The 22,348-nt window shown below is 36.4% G+C and overlaps 1 protein-coding gene, 1 long non-coding RNA gene and 1 pseudogene across 3 annotated transcripts in view; all 3 read right to left on the bottom strand.

The window, feature by feature from the left end:
- Positions 1-22,348, bottom strand: part of LOC309641494 — a 664,930-nt gene that overhangs the window by 140,777 nt on the left and 501,805 nt on the right. The window lies entirely within an intron of this gene.
- Positions 1-22,348, bottom strand: part of LOC309641297 (protein arginine N-methyltransferase 5 pseudogene) — a 369,652-nt pseudogene that overhangs the window by 94,542 nt on the left and 252,762 nt on the right. The gene's annotated exons all lie outside the window — the stretch shown is intronic.
- Positions 562-18,833, bottom strand: ASB17 (ankyrin repeat and SOCS box containing 17). The gene is made up of 3 exons (XM_082421447.1): positions 18,044-18,833; positions 5,446-5,725; positions 562-1,419 (listed from the first exon to the last, which is right to left on the bottom strand). Exons 1-3 carry the CDS (start codon positions 18,442-18,444, stop codon positions 1,213-1,215), a joined length of 888 nt encoding a protein of 295 aa, XP_082277573.1. The 5' UTR covers positions 18,445-18,833; the 3' UTR covers positions 562-1,212.

Raw genomic sequence — 22,348 nt, 5'->3', positions numbered from 1 at the left:
GACCCATGGAGAATTATCTTCCAGTTCTCATCTTTGTGTTGCAACAGTTTGACCACATAGTTATACAGAGAACAGTCTAATACCCTAGATATTCAAAAAGCAAAGAGCTAAAAAATTGTTGTAGAATACATTCTAATTTTTTTAAGAAAACAAGTTTCTTTGTAACCAAAGGATATGCAGATTTAACTGATAATAGTTTCATTTTGATGTGATGTTGGGTCAAAATTGTTTCTTTTTTTGTATTAAAATGCATATAATTTGGGGGTAGATGAAATGGGTGAAGGTGATCAAAAGGTACAAACTTTCAGTTATAAATAAATCCTAAGCATGTAATGTACAGCATGGTGACTATAGTTAATAATATTGTATTATGTATTTGAAAGTCGGTAAGAGAGTAGGTCTGGAGTTCTCATCACAAGAAAAAAAACCTGTAACTATGTGTGATGATGGGTGTTAACTAGACTTATTGTGGTGATTATTTCACAGTATATAAATTTATTGAATCATTCTGTTATATACCTGAAACTATTTTGTTTTACATAATTATATCTCATTAAAAAAATACTGCTGGGCTAGTATTTAGGGGTATCACATACCAAAACACCCAAGCTCCAAGTTGTAACTTAAGGCTAATTACATCCAAATATAATCTATTTCTGTCATCCTATTCCCAACACTTTAGTTGACTAATTCTTTACCTTGTATTATTTGTGACCATGGATGCTACAGAATTATAAATTCTTCCCTCAAGGAAGGGATCACCTCTTAATTTCATTAATTATTCCCTACTACCAAACACAGTGTTTTATTTTCAAAATAACTCAGTAAATGTTTGTTATTATGGATAGAAAATATAAAATAATATTTACCTAACTTAGGACATACTAAAAATAAGAGCTTCAGAGTTCAGAACATTAATATGACCAGATTTTCCACAAGTAAGAATGCTCTAAGGCCAAAAACAACTTTTAAAAACAGAATAAAAGCATAAATCTAAAATATTTTTAAAATGCATATAATTTGTTACACTGTATAGAAAGTTAATGGGTAGAGTCATATATTAATTTAAAAGTGATTCATTTAGGCTGTCATGTGAAAATATATTTTCTAATGTAATGTTCAATGCAGTAAAAATTTGTGTGAAGTTAATAGTTTATTAACTTCTAAACCATACAACAGTGAGCGTCCTTAAAGAATGCAGAAAGACGTGCATTAGCTTTCTAAATTCAGGTAGTTCTGTAGACGAACAGGAATTAGAAGTGAAAATATTCCATTTGGGAGCATATTGTTGGTCAATAGTTGAGCCCTGATGGTTATTCTGCAAAGATGTAATAGTTCACATGGATCTTTGTATCTTGTTGAAGGAATGTAGTCCAGCCAATTTGAAATAATTGGACGTCTTCCTAAACTTAGCTGCGTCTAAAGAAAAGAGAAATAGTTAATTTTGTAATATTAATCATTGGATTAGTTCAAATTATAAACATTTTAATTTTTTTATTTGAATTCACAAAATGTATCTTAAATTTATTTAACCTTTATAATGTTTTTTCTAAAACATTTTCACCTGAGGCAAGAATTTTTACTCCCATTTTATTCTCACAATCATATATAAGGTTTAATGTGTCTAAGGACACAAAACATTATTTCTTACAACAGTGAATCTGTATGTTTTTAATTTTAGACAGATCATACACTTATGGTTTATTAGCTTCTTCTAGAGTAGTGTTGCCAATTTGACCAGTTTGACTGGAATTATCTAGGAGACTTTAGAAAATATTAATGCTGAGGTTCTACTCCAGAATTTCTGATTTAGTTGGTGGGGGGTTGGGCACAGACAACATAAATCCTAAAAGTTCCACCAGGTGATTCCAACCATTGTAGAGTAAAACTATATACTGCTGAATCATGAGAAGACCTAACAAGAGGCCCATACACATGAAGATAACTTTTTATGTTTTAGTTAAGCTACCCTTTTAAAGATTTGGTTCTAGAAGCCAAATGTTATTAGGCTGATTTAGAAGTAAAAGACATTGCTGTGTTATAGAGGTACTTCTCCAGAAGAACCTACCCTCTACAGACTACATGACACTTTAACTTAAATGATATATAATTTTTCATTGTTCAGTAAACAATTATTTAAAGAATATCTCATATATACTCAGCATTGACCTTGGTGCTTGGGATAATTGCTAGGCTACGCAAAATAGACATAGCCTCTGCAATCACAGAACTGTGGTCTAGAAGTAAAGATATCTAAATGTATATTTACAATAAAGCTGGCAAATGGGGAAATGAAAAGCAGGGTTATTTAAAGTTCTTTAAGCTGGTTTTTATGCCATTTTTTACCTTATTGCTCAATGCTACTTCACTTATTAAGCTGAAATTGATTGGAATCCAGCTTTAACTTCTTTGCCACTCAGGTGATTTTGATCAACTCATTCTATCCTAGTACTCTTCTATTATGAGTGTACCTCAGCAATAGCATTCATGGAGCTGGTTGAGAATCAATATGTCCTATAAAAATTGTGCAGGACTAACACTGGACAAGGACAAGCAAATTACTAAAGAAGCAAAAAAAATTTTAACATTTTTATTGGAGTATAATTGCTTTACAATGGTGTGTCAGTTTCTGCTGTATAACAAAGTGAATCAGCTATACATATACGTACATACCCCTATCTCCTCCCTCTCGTGTCTCCCTCCCACCCTCCCTATCCCCACCCCTCTAGGTGGACACAAAGCACCAAGCTGATCTCCCTGTGCTATGCGGCTGCTTCCCACTAGCTAGCTATTTTACATTTGGTAGTGTATATATGTCCATGCCACTCTCTCACTTCGTCCCAGCTTACCCTTCCCCCTCCTTGTGTCCTCAAGTCCATTCTCTATGTCTGCATCTTTATTCCTGTCCTGTCCTTAGGTTCTTCAGAACCATTTTTTTTTTTTAGATTGCATATATATGTGTTAACATATGGTATTTGTTTTTCTCTTTCTGACTTACTTCACTCTATATGACAGTCTCTAAGTCCATCCACCTCACTACAAATAACTCAATTTCTTTTCTTTTTATGGCTGAGTAATATTCCATTGTATATATAGAGAAGCAAAAAAATTTTTTTTAATTTTTTTGTTTTAAAAATTAGTTGCCAAGGACTTCTCTGGCGGTCCAGTTGTTAAGACTCCACACTTCCAGTACAGGTGGCGCGGGTTCAATCCCTGGTCAGCGAACTAAACTAAGATTCCACATGCCGTGTGGTGCAGCCATAAAAACAAAAACAACAAAAAACAGCAACAAAAATTGGTTGCCAGGGCTTCCCTCGTGGCACAGTGGTTAAGAATCTGCCTGCCGGGCTTCCCTGGTGGCGCAGTGGTTGAGAATCTGCCTGCCAATGCAGGGGACACGGGTTCGAGCCCTGGTCTGGGAAGATCCCACATGCCGCGGGGCGGCTGGGCCCGTGAGCCACAATTACTGAGCCTGCGCGCCTGGAGCCTGTTCTCCGCTACAAGAGAGGCCGCGATACTGAGAGGCCCACGCACCGTGATGAGGAGTGGCCCCCGCTTGCCACAACCAGGGAAAGCCCTTGCACAGAAACGAAGACCCAACACAGCCATAAAGAAAATAAATAAAATAAACATAGAATAATCATTTAAAAAAAAAAAAAAAAAGAATTGGCATCCTTTGTTTAAAAAAAAAAAAAAAAAAAAAAAAGAATCTGCCTGCCAATGCAGGGGACACAGTTTCGAGCCCTGGTCCGGGAAGATCCCACATGCCGCAGAGCAACTAAGCCCGTGTGCCACAACTACTGAGCCTGCGCTCTAGAACCTGTGAGTCACAACTACTGAGCCCGTGAGCCGCAACTACTGAAGCCCACACGCCTAGAGCCCATGCTCCGCAACAAGAGAAGCCACCACAATGGGAAGTCCACAGACCACAACCAAGAGTAACCCCCTCTCGCCACAACTAGAGAAAGCCCATGCGCAGCAACGAAGACCCAATGCAGACAAAAATAGATAAATAAAATAAATTTTTAAAAAAATGCTTTAAAAATAAAAAAACTGGTTGCCAAAATAATTTGACGAATTTGCTCTCCTTACAGTTGGCCCAGGCATGGTTGATTGATGTGCATTGTTAAGGCTTAAAAAAATTGAAGACCCAGCAGAACTATATTTCTTAGGAGTTTATTTCTGAAGTCACACCTTTAAAGATAAGGGGAACTGCTAGATTCCTTGGCGCTTTGACTGGTTTAAATTTATAGGGGTAGCTTTCTTTACATTATGCAGACTTATTTCTTTTTTTTTTAATTAATTTTTATTGGAGTATAGTTGCTTTACAATGTTGTGTTAGCTTCTACTGCACAGCAAAATGAAACAGTCATACATATACATATACATATATCCCCTCCATTTAGGACACTACAGTGTATTAAGTAGAGTTCCCTGTGCTGTACAGTATGTTCCCATCAGTTGTCTATTTTAGACTTATTTCTTGATACTAATAGACACAATACAATTTGATGCTGAAACTTACAGTTCATTTTGACAGGATAAACATGCCCTTCATGTGGTTGATTTTTTTTTTAAACCTTATCAAGGAGAAACTCTTCACATTTCTGAGGGATAGATATTTTCAATTGAGCAAATATTTAAAGCCTTTATATTTTCATGCTTAAAATTGTTCAGGAATTTTGAAAAGGAAAATGTGTTTCTTGGTATGTGATTATAGTGGGGAGAAATGTAACTTTCATTTTACAATATTCTATTGGAAAAGAAGTCTGTTAAAAGTTTAATTTGTTCTGGGTTTTTTTTGTTTTTAAATTTATTTAATTTATTTATTTTTGGCTGCGTTGGGTCTTTGTTGCTGTGCGCGGGCTTTCTCTAGTTGTGGTGAGTGGGGGCTACTCTTCGTTGCAGTGCATGGGCTTCTTATCGCGGTGGCTTCTCTCGTTGTGGAGCACAGGCTCTAGGCTTGTGGGCTCAGTAGTTGCGGCTCGCGGGCTCGGTAGTTGTGGCGCACAGGCTTAGTTGCTCTGCGGCATGTGGGATCTTCCCCGACCCAGGCTCAAACCTGTGTTCCCTGCATTGGCAGGCAGATTCTTAACCACTGAGCCACCAGGGAAGCCCTGTTCTGTTTTAAAGAGAGATAGAAATCCTAATAAACAGGTTATTATGTAATTAGAATGTAATAATAATATACATCTACTTAATAACTACTAAAATAAACTATACTAACTTTTAAAAAATTATTTCATATTTAGAGGACATAAAATTATGAAATAAAAGAGCTAATGTTCAAGATAATTAGAATTTTGCCTATTTTTAATTTATAAGCATATACTCAGTGATTCACTGGATTGATAGGTTAAAAATTAACTTTATTCTTGCCTCACAATTTTATCTTAAAATTGATCAATATTTGAACCCACACCCAAAGTACAATATTTTGCTTACCTCTATTTCCCTGGTTGAAATGACAGAAAGCACTCTGGAACAAAGCACTAAACATGTTTTGGCATCTTCCTGGATGTCTACCAGTTCTTGATCAACCATTATTCTCACTCTTGAGGGGTAGAGCAATATTGTTAACACAATGTTGATAGGGTTTTTTTCTCTTTCTACGATCCCATATTGCAGGAGTATTTTTAAGATATTGGATTGTCTCGTCTGAGCTACATAAAAGAGAGGTGTGATGCCACTTAATGGGCTTGGACAGTATACTGGTGTGAAAGTTCTGTGAATCAGACAAACAAGAAAAACCTCACTGAATATAGAATTAAGGAATGTGGTAAAAACTTTGTCTTAACAGTAAAGGGAAAATAATAGTATTATCTTAAATAGTAAATATCTTAAATAACATTAATGTAACTTCTCCTTTATATATAGTATGTCTTAAAAAGAGTTTTCCACTCAGAATCTAGGCCAACCTGAAGGTCAAAAAATAAGAAAACTGTACTACACACTTAAATCCCCTTTACACTTATAAAAACAAACAAACAAAAAGATTTACAATGTGTGGAAAGTGTTTAGTTTTAGTAATAGCAATTCTGTTTCTCATTTGAGAAATCCATAGTGATTAGAACTAATATTATAAAACTGATATAGCTCTGGAAAATCTAAAATGGAAAAGAGGGACAGACTTTTTTATTTCTCTTTGTTAATAGAACAGAATTCTGTGACCCTTTTGTTTTTGTTGTTCTTGATCATGTATCAGGCTTGAGATTGAATTGAGTTTGAAAATTAAACTGAAAAGGAATAAGTGCAACTACCTTAATTCTATTTTTTCACTTTAATAAAATCAGAGTTGATATTTTCAGGTTGAAGAAATGTAAATTATGATGAGGGTCATATCAGGTCCCTCAAGGACAGAATTTAATTTGCCTTCTTCAGTAGAGTTTTGAGAGTTCTCTGAAATCTTGTTTTTCCTGGAGTGCTATTTGATGGCTGGACTTGAAAATTTCTCCTCCCTTATGACAGAAATGAAAATGTTATTTTTTTCTAATTGTGTATAGTTCTTGCAATTGTTTCATTTAATAGACATTTAAGTTTGCTATTGAATTGATCACTATATGTAGATAAGACATGGTAGAATCAGCCACAGGGAATTTTGTATTAATTATCAAGCTTTGATTTGGCCAAATAGACATGGCTTTTAGGACTAAAGAAAGGGAAATTTTATTTATGGTCCTTGCCTCTGGAATTCTCTTGATTGGTCTAATAAAATACTAATATATTCTGCAGAACAGCATACAAACTATAAATATTAGTTTTGGACAATTATGCCTAGCAAGAAAAGCATTATTCAAAAAGAACTTTAAGATTTCAAATAATTAAGATGGGAGGCAACATGGTATAGTGCTAAAAACAATAGAGATTTAAAGGTTCTAGGTTCTAAGTTTTAGTTCTCCTAACTAATAAGTCAGCTTCTTTGAGTCTCCATTTCCTCATGCATTTATGTATTCATTTGCTCATCCATTCATTAACTAATTTATTTAACACTGGCTTGTCCAGAGTGTACTGAGTACTAGATATGCAAAGATGAAAGATGTAGTCCTTGATCTCAAGATGCTTATTATAGTCTAGTAAGGGAAACAAACAAGTAATTCAATAAATACAATACAAGGTGATAATTGCTACAATAGAAACATGCTTGGGGAACTGTAGAAGCACCAAGGAGGGGCACCTAACTCTACCTGGGTTAGTCATTGCCTGTAGGTTATTCTGGATCTAAGACTTGAAGGTCATAGTAGGTGTTTGGCAATAAAAAAGATTGGAAAGAATGTTTCATTTACAAACATAAACCAACACTGGAATATTGTTATGCAAGAACTAGCTATATAAAAAACATCTTTTGTATTAGATAAGTTCTCTGGTTGAAGTGTATTTGGGGTCCTAGAGACCTCCCATATGGTGATTCTCTTGTCAGGAGCTCCAAAAAGTACAGTTTGAAAATTACTAGACCAACTAGTTTATCTCCAAAGCTTCACTGAGCTCTGAAATGCCAAGATTTTGTGATTAAAAAAAAAAATAATGTGGTGCAGTGCAGAATAGTGTTTTAGAAATTAAGAAGTGGGATTTTTGTCATCACTCTACCAGTGGCACTATATATATCCTTCTAATTCTGTATAAAATATATATACACTCTGTCCTAGAGTCATCTCCAGATCAATATTGTCCTGAACATCTCATCTTTTTCACAAATACTTCCAACACATATCCAAAATTGAACTTCTAAACTACTTCTATATTCCCTCTCCTGATTGTTGGTATTCACTTTCCCAAACCACCACTGCATTCAACTCTTTTACATTTCTTTGATTTGTGTATGTTCTTCCCTTCCATTTTCAATTCTGGGACAAGTCTTGCTCATCGTATAAGACCCTGTCTAATAAACTCTATGGCACTTTGTACATAGCTCCATTAAGCTCTTATAATTTTGGACAACTTGCTTAATGTCTCTAATCTTTCATTTTCTTATCTTCAAAATCAATGGGTGGGCAAGATAAACTATAAAATTTTAAGTTCTACAGGGCAATACTCTTTGTCTGTTTAATACACTTTTATATCCCTAAATGCCTAGAACAATGCTTGGCCCATAGTACATACTCAAATATATGTTAATTGATTTTCTTTTTTACCATTATCCTGAAAAATATTATTAATTTTGAAGTTATTCTGTAGCTTTCGGGCCTAATCAGAATTTTAGTGAAGCACAATCATTTAACATTTTCAAAAGCAATCTAATTTATTCATCTTGCTAACTCTTAAGAAGATATTTGCCTTAAGAGACTTATAAGTATGGGAATTCAAGGGACTTAGGGGACAAAAAATACTGTAAGTGGCCCTTGTTAAGATGTAGAGATATTAGTTGATTTTAAGATACTAAGATTGACATTACTGTAGAAGATATTTTGAACCAAAAATGTTGAAAACATAACTAAAACTCAAATAGGTTTACAATGAGATTCAAAAGTCTAGTCTGTACCCAAATGACATATAATTAATCCTCATGTTTAAAGACCATGTTATTGTAAACCAAAATTTGCTTAATCTGTCCTGACAGTTAATTATTACAGTACTTATATGGATGGAATGAGGCAAGCAAAGCAAGAATCAATTTTTAAATGTGAGGTTAATGAACTGAACCCTCTGTATCTGAAAACCTGTCATATATACACTTATGAAATGGGACATAATATTTCCATGTAGACATGCAGGGAATGATTCCGTTTTGTAGCTATAATAATTATTTCTAAAAATTTTCCTAGCATTTCTCTTGTGGTTTCCAGCTGCCAATTTAATAGACCTTTCTTCATAATAATTTTATCTTTGATATTTGACACAGTTGACTTTCTTGAGATGTTTTCCCATGACTCTATGGGACCATTCACTTCAAGTTATGCATCTACCTCTTTGACTATTCATTCTCAACCCTCTTTCACTGATTCCTCTTCCTCTGCCCTCAACATCTAAGTAAAGTAGATGTGGCCTTTTGACTAATTTTCATCTGATTAATTGTTCTCAGGCAATTTCGTCTATGACCATAACATGATAACTACTGTCTATTAATTTATTCAACAAATACTTACTGAATGCATACTGTATGTCAGGCACCCTTTTGGGTACTTGGGATATATGAGTGAACAAAACAAAGATGCCACTTTCTTGCTAATATAGTAGTGAGGGATAACAGACAATACATAACAGAATGAACATAGCAAACAAGGCAATTTTATAATATGTTAGAAGGTTTGTTAAGTATTGTGGGAAAAAGAAAAAGTAGTGCAGGATAAGAAATATGGAAGTTCTGGGAAGGTGCAGAGAGGGCATTTCTCAATTTTATTTTATTTATTTATTTAATTTAAATGCAGTTGACATGCAATATTATATTGGTTTCAGGTGTATAACATAGTGGTTTGATATTTATACACAATATGAATTGATCACCACAATTAATCATCTATCACCATACAAAGTTATTACAATATTATTGACTATATTCCCTATGCTGTAAATTACATCCCCATGACCTATTTATTTTATAACTAGAAGTTTGTACCTCTTAATCTCCTTCACCTATTTTTCCCAATTCCATACCACCCCTGCCGTGAAACCAACAGTTTGTATCTATGAGTCGGTTTCCTTTTTGTTTTGTTTGTTCATTTGTTTTGTTTTTTAGATTCCACATGTAAGTGAAATCATACAGTATTTGTTTTTCTCTATCTGACTTATTTCACTTAGCATAATGCCCTCTAAATCTGTCCATGTTGTCACAAATAGCAAGATTTTATTCTTTTGTATGGCTGAGTAAGAATACATTGTATATATGTATATATGTATATATGCACAGACACTACTTCTTTATCCATTCATCTATTGATGGACACTTAGGTTGCTTCCATATCTTGGCTATTGTAAATAGTGCTGCAAGGAACATAGGGATGCATGTATCTTTTTTAATTAGTATTTTCATTTTCTTCACATAAATACCCAGAAGTGGAATTGCTGGATCATATGGTAACTCTATTTTTAATTTTTTTGAGGAAACTACATACTGTTTTCCATAGTGGCTGCACCAATTTACATTCCCATCAACAGTGCGCAAGGGTTCCCTTTTCTCTACATCTTCACTAACAGTTATTGGTTGTCTTTTTGATAATAGGCGTTCTGACGGGGGGAGGTGATATCTCATTGTGGTTTTATAAATATAGTTATTTATTTATTTATCTATTTATTTATGGCTGAGTTGGGTCTTTGTTGCTGCACACGGGCTTTCTCTAGTTGTGGTGAGCGGGGGCTACTCTTGGTTGTGGTGCACAGGCTTCTCATTGTGGTGGATTCTCTTGTTGTGGAGTGCAGGCTCTAGGCATGCGGGCTTCAGTAGTTGTGGCACACATGCTCAGTAGTTGTGACTTGTGGACTCTAGAGCGCAGGCTCAGTAGTTGTGGCGCAGGGGCTTAGTTGCTCCATGGCATGTGGGATCTTCCTGGACCAGGGCTCAAACCCATGTCCCTTGCATTGGCAGGCGGATTCTCAACCTCTGCGCCACCAGGGAAGCCCTCATTATGGTTTTAATTTGCAATTCTCTGATGATTAGTGATGTCGAGCATCTTTTCACATATCTATAGGCCATCTGTATGTCTTCCTAGGGAAAAAATACCTATTCAGGTCCCCTGAACCTCTTTAAATTTGATTTTTGTAATATTGAGTTGTATGAGTTCTTTATATGTTTTAGATATTAACCACTGGTTGGATATATTGTTTGCATGTAACTCTCCCCACTCAGTAGGTTGCCTTATCATTTTGTTGATGGTTTCCTTTGCTATCCAAAAGCTTTTTAGTTTGATGTAGTCCCATTCGTTTATTTTTGCTTTTGTTGCCCTTGCCTGAGGATACATATCCAAAAAAATATTACTAAGACTGATGTAAAATTGCATACTGCCTATGTTTTCATCTAGAAGTTTTATGGTTTCAGGTCTTATATTTAGGTCTGTAACCATTTAGAGTGTATTTTTGTATATGGTGTAAGAAAGTGGTCCAGGTTGGTTCTCTTGTGTGTAGCTGTCCAGTTTTCCCAACACCATTTATTCAAGACGTTGTCTTTTCCCCGTTGTATATTCTTGCCTCCTTTGTTATAGATTGATTAACCATATAAGCATGGGTTTATTTTTGGACTCTCTATTCTGTTCCATTGATCTTTGTGCCTGTTTTTGTGCCAGTACTATACATTTTTGATGACTATAGCTTTGTAGTATAGTTTGAAATCAGGGAGCATGATACCTCCAGCTTTGTTCTTCTTTATCAAGATTGCTTTGGCTGTTCATGGTCTTTCAAGATTCCATACAAATTTTAGGATTATTGGTTTCAGTTTCATGAAAAATACCATTGTTATTCTGATAGGGATTGCATTGAATCTGTAGATTGCTTTGGGTAGTTTGGACATTTTAACTGTTAATTCTTTGAATCCATGAGCATGGTATATCTTTCCATTTCTTTCATCAATATCTTCAATTTCTATCATCAATATCTTATAGGGGTTTTTTTGGTAAGTTTGTTTATTTATTTATTTATTTATTTATTTATTTATTTATTTATTTATTTATTTATTTTGGCTGCATTGGGTCTTTGTTGCTGCACACAGGCTTTCTCTAGTTGCAGCGAAATGGCGCTACTCTTCGTTGCAGTGTGCAGACTTCTCATTGCAGTGGCTTCTCTTGTTGCGGAGCATGGGCTCTAGGTGCTCGGGCTTCAGTAGTTGTGACTCGCAGGCTCTAGAACGTAGGCTCAGTAGTTGTGGCGCACAGGCTTAGTTGCTCTGCAGCATGTGGGATCTTCCCGGACCAGGGCTCGAACCCGTGTCCCCTGCATTGGCAGGCGGATTCTTAACCACTGCACCACCAGGGAAATCCCAATATCTTATAGTTTTCAGAGTACAGGTCTTTCACCTCCTTGGTTAAATTTATTGCGAGATGTTTTATTCTTTTGATACAATTATAAATGGGATTGTTTTCTTAATTTCTCTTTCTGATAGTTACTAACATTTAGAAATGCAATAGATTTCTTTATTGATTTTGTATCCTGCAACTTTACTGAATTCGTTTATTAGTTCTAATAAATTTTTGGTGGACCCTTTAGGGTTTTCTCTATATAGTATCATGTCACCTGCAAATAGTGACGGTTTTACTTTTTTCTTTCCAATTTTTCCAATTTTGTCTCTTTTTCTTGTTTGATTTGCTGTAGCTAGGACTTCCAATACTATGTTGAATAAAAGTGGTGATAGTGGGCATCCTTTTCTTGTTCCTGATCTTAGAGGAAAAGCTTTCAGGTTTTCACCATTGAATAATATGTTAACAATGAGTTTATCATATATAGCCTTCATTATGTTGAGGTATGTTCCCTCTATACCCACTTTGTTGAGAGTTTATATCATAAATGGATGTTGAATTTTGTCAAATGTTTTTTCTGCCTCTATTGAGATGATTATACAGTGTTATTCTTTGTTTCGTTAATGTGGTGTATCAGGTTGATTGATTTATACATATCGAACCATTCTTACATCCCTGGAATAAATTCTACTTGATCATGATGTATATCCTTTTTTTTTTTTTTAAAGCCTTATTCTTTTAAATTTTATTTATTTATTTTATTGGGTCCTGTGTTGGGTCCTCGTTTCTGTGCGAGGGCCTTCTCCAGTTGTGGCAAGCAGGGGCCACTCTTCATCACAGTGCGCGAGCCTCTCACCTGCGTGGCCTCTCTTGCCGCGGAGCACAGGCTCCAGACGCGCAGGCTCAGTAATTGTGGCTCACGGGCCCAGCTGCTCTGCGGCATGTGGGATCTTCCCAGACCAGGGCTCGAACCCGTGTCCCCTGCATTGGCAGGCGGACTCCCAACCACTGCGCCACCAGGGAAGCCCTGTATATCCTTTTAATGTATTGTTGAATTTGGTTTGTTATTCTTTTGTTGAGGATGTTTGCATCTGTGTTCATCAGGGATATTGGCCTGTAATTTTATTTTATTTTATTATTTTTTTCAAAGTGCTTTTGGTATCAGGCTAATGCTGGCCTCATAGAATGAGTTTGGGAGCATTCCTTCCTTTTCAATTTTTTGGATGGTTTGGAAGGATTAAGTCTTCTTTGAATGTTTGATATTCATGAAAGTGTTTGGTCCTGAACTTTTGGCATTTTCCAATTTTAAATAGGATGATAGGAGATGGCTCTACTGAAATGTGACATTGGATAAAGAAGAAGGAGATGAAGAACTTAGCCATTTGGACATTTAAGAACCCTAAGGCAGGAGAGTGTGCCTGGGGTGGTGAAGGAAGAGTAAGGGAGCCTGTGTGGCTAAAAGTGTGAAAAGGGTGAGGGGTAGTAGGAAATGAGGACAGAGGTAATGGGATGTCACATCGTGTAAAGCCTTGCAGATCACTCTAAGAACTTCATCTTTTACTCTAAATGGAATGGAAGAGCCATTGGAGATTTTGAGTAAAAATAGCAGCACAATCTCACCTTTATTGAGAATTTGTTATGGGATAGAAGGAGAGAAATCACTTAGCTTGGGTGATAACAGTGGAGATGATCAAATTCTGTATATTGTTTAAAGGTAGACTCAACAGATGTCCTGACAGACTAAGATGTGCAATATAAAAGAGACATCAAGGATGACACTATATAATAGCCACCTACTGCACATCTTTACCTGGATATCCCTTAGGCAATGCAAACACATGCGTCCAAAACTGACTTTGTAGTCTCTTGTAATAATTTTGATAGATTTGTGGCATGACCATTGTGGTAGACTGAAATGGCCTCTCAATATGGCAAAAAGGATTTTGCAGATGTAATTAGGATAAGGATCTTGAGGTGCAAGATTATCCAGGTGGGCCCAGTATAATCACAAGAGTCCTTATAAGAGGTGTCAGAGAATGATAGAAGCAGAGCCAGTGAAGGAGATAGGACTACAGTGTTGGCTTTGAAGATGGAGGAAGAGACCATGAACCAAGGAATGTAGGCAGCTCTAGAAGCTGGCAAAGGCAGCTAGAGCATCTAGCTAGAGCCCTCTAAGGCTCTCCCTTAGAGCCTCCAGAAGGAACCCACCCTGTGACATCTTGATTTTAGCCCTTGTAGCCTCATTTTGGACTTCTGACCTTCAGAACTATAAAATAATAAATTTATATTATTTTAAGCCACTAAGTTTGTGGCAGCTTTGTTACAGCAGCAAAAGGAAGCTAATACAATCATCAACAAGTCTCAAAATTTAGAAATCTGAAGATTAACTCTTCTCTTTCATTTTCTACTTCTAATCACCTACTGTAATGCCTGGTTATTCTATTTAGTAATATCTCTTCTTTTCCCTATTGCTATTGTTTTTAGTTTAAGTCCTCATTATAATTTAGCTAGGGATTGGGGGAGATGGTGGTAGAGCAGATTAGTTCTTCCCCCAAAACTATTATAAGTACACATGTAATCTTAGTTAGCACACTGGGCATGCTATGCAAATTCAGTTTCAAGCACCTCCTCTAACCACCTCCCTCTTTTCAATCAGATTGCTTCCCTCAACCCTTCCTCTACAGAAATTCTGGAGCTGCCATTTTACCTGGAGTGTTTGAGCAGTCTACTAACTAGTCTCCCTAATTCTAGCTGCACCCTCCCTTCCCACAGTCCAGTCTTCAGACGGGAGCTGATAAATATTTTCATACTCCAAGTCTGAAAAGACCTTCACTGATTGGGCATCACCCGTGGTATAAATTTCAAATTCCTGAGTATGGCCTACAAAGGTCCTTCAAGGGTTCTCTTTTAGGCCTTATCTGTCACTATTACCTGATTTCCATCTCACTCTCTAGCAATTGCTGAATTGCCTGTAGTCACTGGATACAACATGTTTGTATCTCTCTTGGCTTTAGTCAGCCTCTCTCTGCCTAGATTACATTTCTTCAAGGGAAGGACAGGGAAAACTCCTTTCTACATTTTAAAAATAAATTTAAGACATCACCTCTTCTAAAGTGCCTTCTCAGATACCTGCTCCTCCCCAATAGTGTTGAAGATGTCCTCCGTTCTTTCTACCTCTATATGCTTCTATTTTTGAACTTATAGTATAATTATAATTTTTTATGGCTTACGTACTAGTCTGTGAGCTCTCCAAAATCAGGAAATATGTCTACTTTGTTTTTGTATCCTCAGCAAATAACACAGTGCCTGGTACTTAGAAAATGCTTAGTAAATGATTATTGTTATTTTAACTGAATGATGTCATCTCTCTTTATCCACTTACAGTCTGCCATACTGTGGCATTTATTTTTGCAGGTTTATTGCAAAAATGAAAAAACTTAAGTTTCTTTCTCTCATTAATTCTGTTTCTTCTCCTCCAGGGACCAATTTAGACACTTCATTATTGGATTAGGGAAATTATCAAACTGGAGTGTATACAGGGGGAGGTGACCAAAGAATGATGCTGCTATGGAAATAAAGAAAAACAGATAATAGGAGACGTAAGGTATTCATTATGGGAACATAATAGCTATGTTCAAATATTTGAGAGGTTTTCATACAGGACAGAGAATGAGTAGACTTTGTACTCTATATCTCTGGGGGCAGAGTTGGAGAAATGGAGACAATTCAGTGCACTATGAGGAAGAAGAATCTAATAAAGCTGTATAAAAATTCACTTTTTCATCCAACACAATCTTCATTAACCACTTGCTATGTATCTGCATAGTTCTAGACATGAGGATTCAATGTTGAAGCAGTAGTCAAAGTTCCTCCTTTCATGGAGCTCACTTTTAGCAAGAGTAGACAGTGGACAACCAATGTGTGGTTGGAATATAGTGTTCAAGGGGGAGAATGACATGAGATTAGAATTCAGGAGATCGGATTTGGGGACAGATCATATGGGAGTTTTAAAAAATGGGTATTGAGTTTGAATTTTATTTCACCTGTAGTAGGAAAACTTTGGTTGATTTTAAGCATGGGTGGTATGACCTATTTTACATTTTTATAAGGTCACTCAGGCTTCTGAGTCAAGAATGGATTGTAAGAGGGAAGAGTGGAAGCTGAAAGACTTTTTAGGAGTCTATTGGAGTTGTCTAGGCAAGAGGCGATGGTGGCTTCACCTAGGTTAGAAACAGAGGAGATGAAAAGTATAACTAATTGTTACATATTTTAGGGATAAAATCAAAAAGATTTGCCGATGTGTTGTGAAAGAAAGAGAAGAAGCAAGCATAAATCCTAGATTTTTGGCCTGAGCAACAGAGGCCATTAATCAAGGGCAGAATTCAGGGGAAGGAGCAAGTTGGCAGGTAGAGTGTGAGTAAGATCAGTATTCTGTTTTGATTCTGTTAAATTTGAGATGCTCTGTGGAGATGTTGAGCAGACAGCCTCATATAGGAGGAGTCTGGAGCTCAGAGGAGAGGTCATGGCTGAAGATAAAGATTTGGGAGTCATTGGCATATCGTAATATTTAAAGTCATGGGACTGGGTAAAATCTTTGAGGGAAAATGAGTGGCTAGGAAAGAGAAGGGTCCCTGGTAAAGAAATGGTTTACCTCAGGAAATAGTTAACTCACTACAACTAGAGTTATTCAAGCAGAGACCAGATGAGCACCAACCAGAGATGCACTCTGGGAGTTGCTACCCAGGAAGAGGAGTTAGGGGAGGTTTGCTAATGAATTCTTAGGTTCCATCTGAATTTAAAATTCTGTGAATCTGAAAGATCCTAAAGATATTGTGGTACGTAGAATTGGCCTGTAATGTGTTTTACCTTGTGGATGCCTCTAAGTCAAAATCTGTTAATCTTAATAACAGTTTATTAAGACAGTTGTTAATGGCACTCTATCATGTCCCACCGTGTGTTTTTCTTTCATTTTCCTTTCTTTCCTTTCAGTTTTCCCTTCTTGCCCCTCATTAATCTTTTTTTTAACTTATCCTCTCTTCCTTTGTTTTACTTCATTTTTCTTTCCCATGGGCCTGCCAGGGATACACATAGGCACTACTTAACCCAGCTAGTGACACTCAGTGATAGAAGCTGCTGATCTCTGCTATAGTTACAAATATAACGGTCGTTAAACAACCAAAAAGTACTATTTTGGGTTTTATTTTTTGATACTGAAGACTTCAGCTCTCAGTTTTTGTACTTGGGTTATCATTAAGGAAAGTAATCCAGTGGTTCTCCTTCACCACAGTGATACACAATCAAGAAAACAGCTCTGCTTCAGGCAGAATCTAAATTGGTTTAATCTTAAACTGATCTTATCTGTCTCGTTTTTCACTGAATACATGGTTCTATCATCATGCCTAGTACAGTGCCTCATGCATAGTAAGGTGATAAGTACTTTGTTGAATGAATGAATAAATGCACATCTGTTCTAATCAAACTAATACCTAAAACCAAAAAGTACATTGCAGTTAGTGCAAACTAAGTAACTTTAAAATCTGTATTACAGACTACAACGAGGTCATATTGGACATTTTATTCTAAGATCCTCAGTAGTATTCATTAGCTAGATTGACATGTTCAGACAATGTGAAAATTTTGTTCTATAACAGATTGAATCAGGTATTTGGCTTTCACTGTGTTCAATTCTGGAGAATTTGGAGTCAAATTTATAATGTTTAACATAAAAATAGGGAATTATTATGTTTAACAAGTATTACTAAGTGAATATGTGTGTATATCCTGAATTATACTTTGAAAGTCAATTTAGACAGTTTATAGGTAAACATTCTCAGTATTCTCAAAAAGAAGAGATCACAGTATTACAAAAAGCAATGTCTTTGACTAGTTACAGAAATCTAGGTTGTGTAACATTGCATTACCTTGAACACTTACATATAAGCTGTATAGAGCAAACCACTAGTAATTTATTGGTACATAATACTTTACATAAAGGTAAAGTTTTATTGAATAAATAATGAAGGAATGAACAAATGAATGAGCAATCAAGTCAGGATTCTTTATCCATACGAAGTCACTATGCATACACATTTTAGAAAAAAAGAAGTAGTATAACCTCCTAAAGAGAAATTTTCTCCTTTTATGTTGAAAACATATGAGATTATTACCTCCATATCAGTGCCAGGTTACAACTTCTGTCTTGAATATAGTCTTTTGTCCTCTTGAGGAGCAATTCCACAAAGTCAGGATTACCTTTTCTGGCGAAAACCCAGTACAGAATTGTATTCACACATATTTCACTAAATTCAAGATTAAAATTTAGTTCAAAACAGTATCCTGATTTTTCGACAAATGCAATATAATCTGTGAGTAGTATGTCAAACCCATCCAAGTCGCTGTACCTCAGAATTGTTGCCAGTGTTCTGTAAATCCTGGGTTCATAACAGTGATATCCCCACTGACCCAAAAACTGCAAGGATGGTCTTTTAACAATTTTATCAATGAGATTGCAGAATATATTGCTTCGTGGACAAGAAGTCTTTTGACATAATTTAGAAGATTTACTCATTGCTACTTAAGGCAACGATATAGAAATAAAATCACAGGAAGTCATACTGTAATCCTTGAGTTACATATTTTGATAATGTGGTAGGCTTGACCCTACAAACAGGAAGTGCTCTTTAAACTGTAGCCAGAAGAAAATATCATGTGAAATATTACCATCAAGTACTGGATGACATCACAATAGATGGAGATCTGTCATCAGCATAGGTCAGAAACTTGGAATATTATATGTAACTGGTGACCTTTGAGAAAGACATATTGGACAGAAATGGCACATGGGAGAGCTAAGATATAATATTTTTAACTTTCTAAGAATTCAACTCAAGCTAGTATGTATGTTTATCAAGCGCTAAAAGCACAGTCTATACATTAGACAAAATGGTATTAATAATCAGACTGGGGCTTCCCTGGTGGCTCAGTGGTTGAGAATCTGCCTGCCAATGCAGGGGACACGGGTTCGAGCCCTGGTCTGGGAAGATCCCACATGCCGCGGAGCAACAAGGCCCGTGAGCCACAACTACTGAGCCTGCGCATCTGGAGCCTGTGCTCCGCAGCTAGAGAGGCCGCGATAGTGAGAGGCCCGCGCACCGCGATGAAGAGTGGCCCCCGCTCGCCGCAACTGGAGAAAGCCCTCGCACAGAAACGAAGACCCAACACAGCCAAAAGTAAATAAAATAAAATAAATTAATAAAAAAAAAATAATAATAATAATCAGACTGATTATTCTTTTTAGGCCATCATATAACAAAGAGATAATGATAGAGTGAAAAAGTTCACGTACTATTGTTCTAATGTTCTGCATGAGGACTGCACGTTCTCACTTAATCTTCATAGAATATTTTCCCTATGTTGTAGTTGAGGAAACTAAGGCTTAGATAGGTTAAGAAACCTGCTAATAGGCACTGTATTAATTCTGAGAGAGAAAAGACGTCATACAATATTAAATGAAATTTGGAAACTTTGTTTTAGAATTGTAAGTTATGTAGAGATTATTCCTCTCTATATTAGGCAGAATATATACAATGGGGACATTAAAAGTACTTCAAGCTGGGGCTTCCCTGGTGGCACAGTGGTTAAGAATCTGCCTGCCAATGCAGGGGACATGGGTTTGAGCCCTGGTCCGGGAAGATCCCACATGCCACGGAGCAACTAAGCCCATGCACCACAACTACTGAGCCTGCTCTCTAGAGCCCGCAAGCCACAACTACTGAGCCTGTGTGCCACAGCTACTGAAGCCCACGTGCCTAGAGCCCATGCTCTGCAACGGGAAGCCACCGCAATGAGAAGGCCATGCACCGCAACGAAGAGTAGCCCCTGCTCACTGCAGCTAGAGAAAACCCGCGCACAGCAACGAAGACCCAATGCAGCCAAAAATTAATTAATTAATTAATTTTTAAAAAAGTACTTCAAGCTTATTATGGCATCCTTGTCTCAGTAAAATAAAGCAGCAATATGTTAAGATTGTTTTATCATTATTTTGTAGTTAATGCTTCAGCCAACTTTCTGTTAAATTTAACAATCTTGGATGTATTTATTAGCAATTTTAAAGGTATTTAAGTATTTTCTTTTTCCTTTTGCATTTTTTTCTTTACATAACATGAATGATGTCTCTTTAGTAAAGGAAAGTTATAACTTTAGGTTTACTGTAATATACTTCCACTAATATTGTATTTTATAAAATCCAAACTCTCTTTTAGCATGAAGACCTAATAAATATTGTCATCTTTCTAAAAACCAAGAATTCTGTTGTTTTCCTCTACTTTCTTTTTCTTCTTTTCCCTAATTCAAAAAACACATTTTTAATTGAACTATTTTTGTTGATTTCTTAAGAATACCAAATATAAAGGTTGTAAAAAATTGAAACATAATAGAGCCAGTGAAAATCCCTCCTTAAGATAATCACATTAGTCCTAAGCATAGGCTGTGCCCACCTCCCAAGCCCCACCCCTGCTTAGGCCCCGCCCTCCACAGCCAAGGCCTTTTCCACCTTTTTTTTTTTTTCCTCCTCCTCTGTTTAACTACTGTGGTTCTGTTTTACCTTCTGGTTGTTGTTTCATCTATATTTTTATTTTTGTATTCTTTCTAACATATCTGTTAGTTTCCTAGTCTAATTTTATTTCTTTACTTTGTTATTCTCCTTTTTTTTTTTTTTTTTTTTTTTTGCCGCCCTGCACAGCTTGCAGAATCTAGATTCACGAGCTGGGGGTCCAGCCGAAGCTCCTGCGATGGGAGCTCCGAGTCCAAACCACTGGACTAACAGAGAACCTCAGACCCCAGGGAATATTCATTGGAGTGAAGTCTCCTGGAGGTCTTCATCTCAGCACCAAGACCCAGCTCTACCCAATAGCCTACAAGCTCCACTGTTGGAAGCCTCAGGCCAAACAACCAGTAAGAGAGGAACACAGTCCCACTCATAAAAAGAAAAGGGGGGGGGTGACAAAAAAATATGTCACAGATGAAAGAGCAAGGTAAAATCCTACAAGACCAAATAAATGAAGAAGAAATAAACAATCTACCTGAAAAAGAATTCAGAGTGATGATAGTAAAGATGATCCAAAGTCTCAGAAATAGAATGGAGGCACGGATTGAGACAATACAAGAAATGTTTAACAAAGATCTAGAAGAACTAAAGAACAAACAAACAGAGATGAACAAAATAACTGAAATGAAAAATACACTAGAAGGAATCAATAACAGAATAACTGAGGCAGAAGAATGAATAAGTGAGCTAAAAGATGAAATGGTGGAAATAACTGCCGAGAAACAGAATAAAGAAAAAAGAATGAAAAGAATTGAAGGCAATCTCAGAGACTTCTGGGCAACACTAAACACCAACATTCAAAGTATAGGGTCCCAGAAGAAGAAGAGAAAAAGAAACGGTCTGAGAAAATATTTGAAGAGACTATAGTATAAAACTTCCCCAACATGAGAAAGGAAATAGTCACCCAAGTCCAGGGAACCCAAAGAGTCCCATGCAGGATAAACCCTAGGAGAAACATCCACGACACATATTAATCAAACTAACAAAAATTAAATTCAAAGAAAAAATATTAAAAGCAGTAAGGGAAAAACAAAAAATAACATACAAAGGAATCCCCATAATGTTATCAGCTGATTTTTCAGCAGAAACTCTGCAGTCCAGAAGGGAGTGGCAGGATATACTTAAAGTAATGAAAGAGAAAAACCTACAACCAAGGTTACTGTACCCAGCAAGGATCTCATTTGATCTGAGAAATCAAAAGCTTTTCAGACAAGCAAAAGCTAAGAGAATTCAGCCCCACCAAAGCAGCTTTACAACAAATGCTAAAGAAACTTATTCTAGGTGGGAAACACAAGAGCCGAAAAAGACCCACAAAAACAAACCCAGAACAATTAAGAAAGTGGTGATAGGAACATACATGTCGATAATAACCTTGAATATAAATGGATTAAATGCCCCCAAGCAAAAGACACAGCCTCGCTGAATGGATACAAAAACAAGACCCATATATATGCTGTCTACAAGAGACCCACTTCAGACCTAGGGACACATACAGACTGAAAGTGAAGGGGTGGAAAAAGATATTCCATGCAAATGGATATCAAAAGAAAGCTGGAGTAGCAATACTCGTATCAGATAAAATAGACTTTAAAATAAAGACTGTTACAAGAGATAAGGAAGGACACTACATAATGATCAAGGGATCAATCCAAGAAGAAGATATAACAATTGTCAATATTTACCCACCCAACATGGGAGCACCTCAATACATAAGACAAATGTTAACAACCATGAAAGGGGAAATCGGCAGTAACACAATAATAGTAGGGTACTTGAACACCCCACTTACACCAATGGACAGATCATCCAAACAGAAAATAAATAAGGAAACACAAGCTTTAAATGACACCATAGGCCAGATAGATTT

Source organism: Balaenoptera physalus (genome assembly GCF_965194825.1).
Source record: "Balaenoptera physalus genome assembly, chromosome: 1".
Classification (NCBI taxonomy): domain Eukaryota; kingdom Metazoa; phylum Chordata; class Mammalia; order Artiodactyla; family Balaenopteridae; genus Balaenoptera; species Balaenoptera physalus.
Note: the sequence above shows the minus strand (reverse complement) of the source record. Positions and strands in the feature narration are given on the sequence as shown.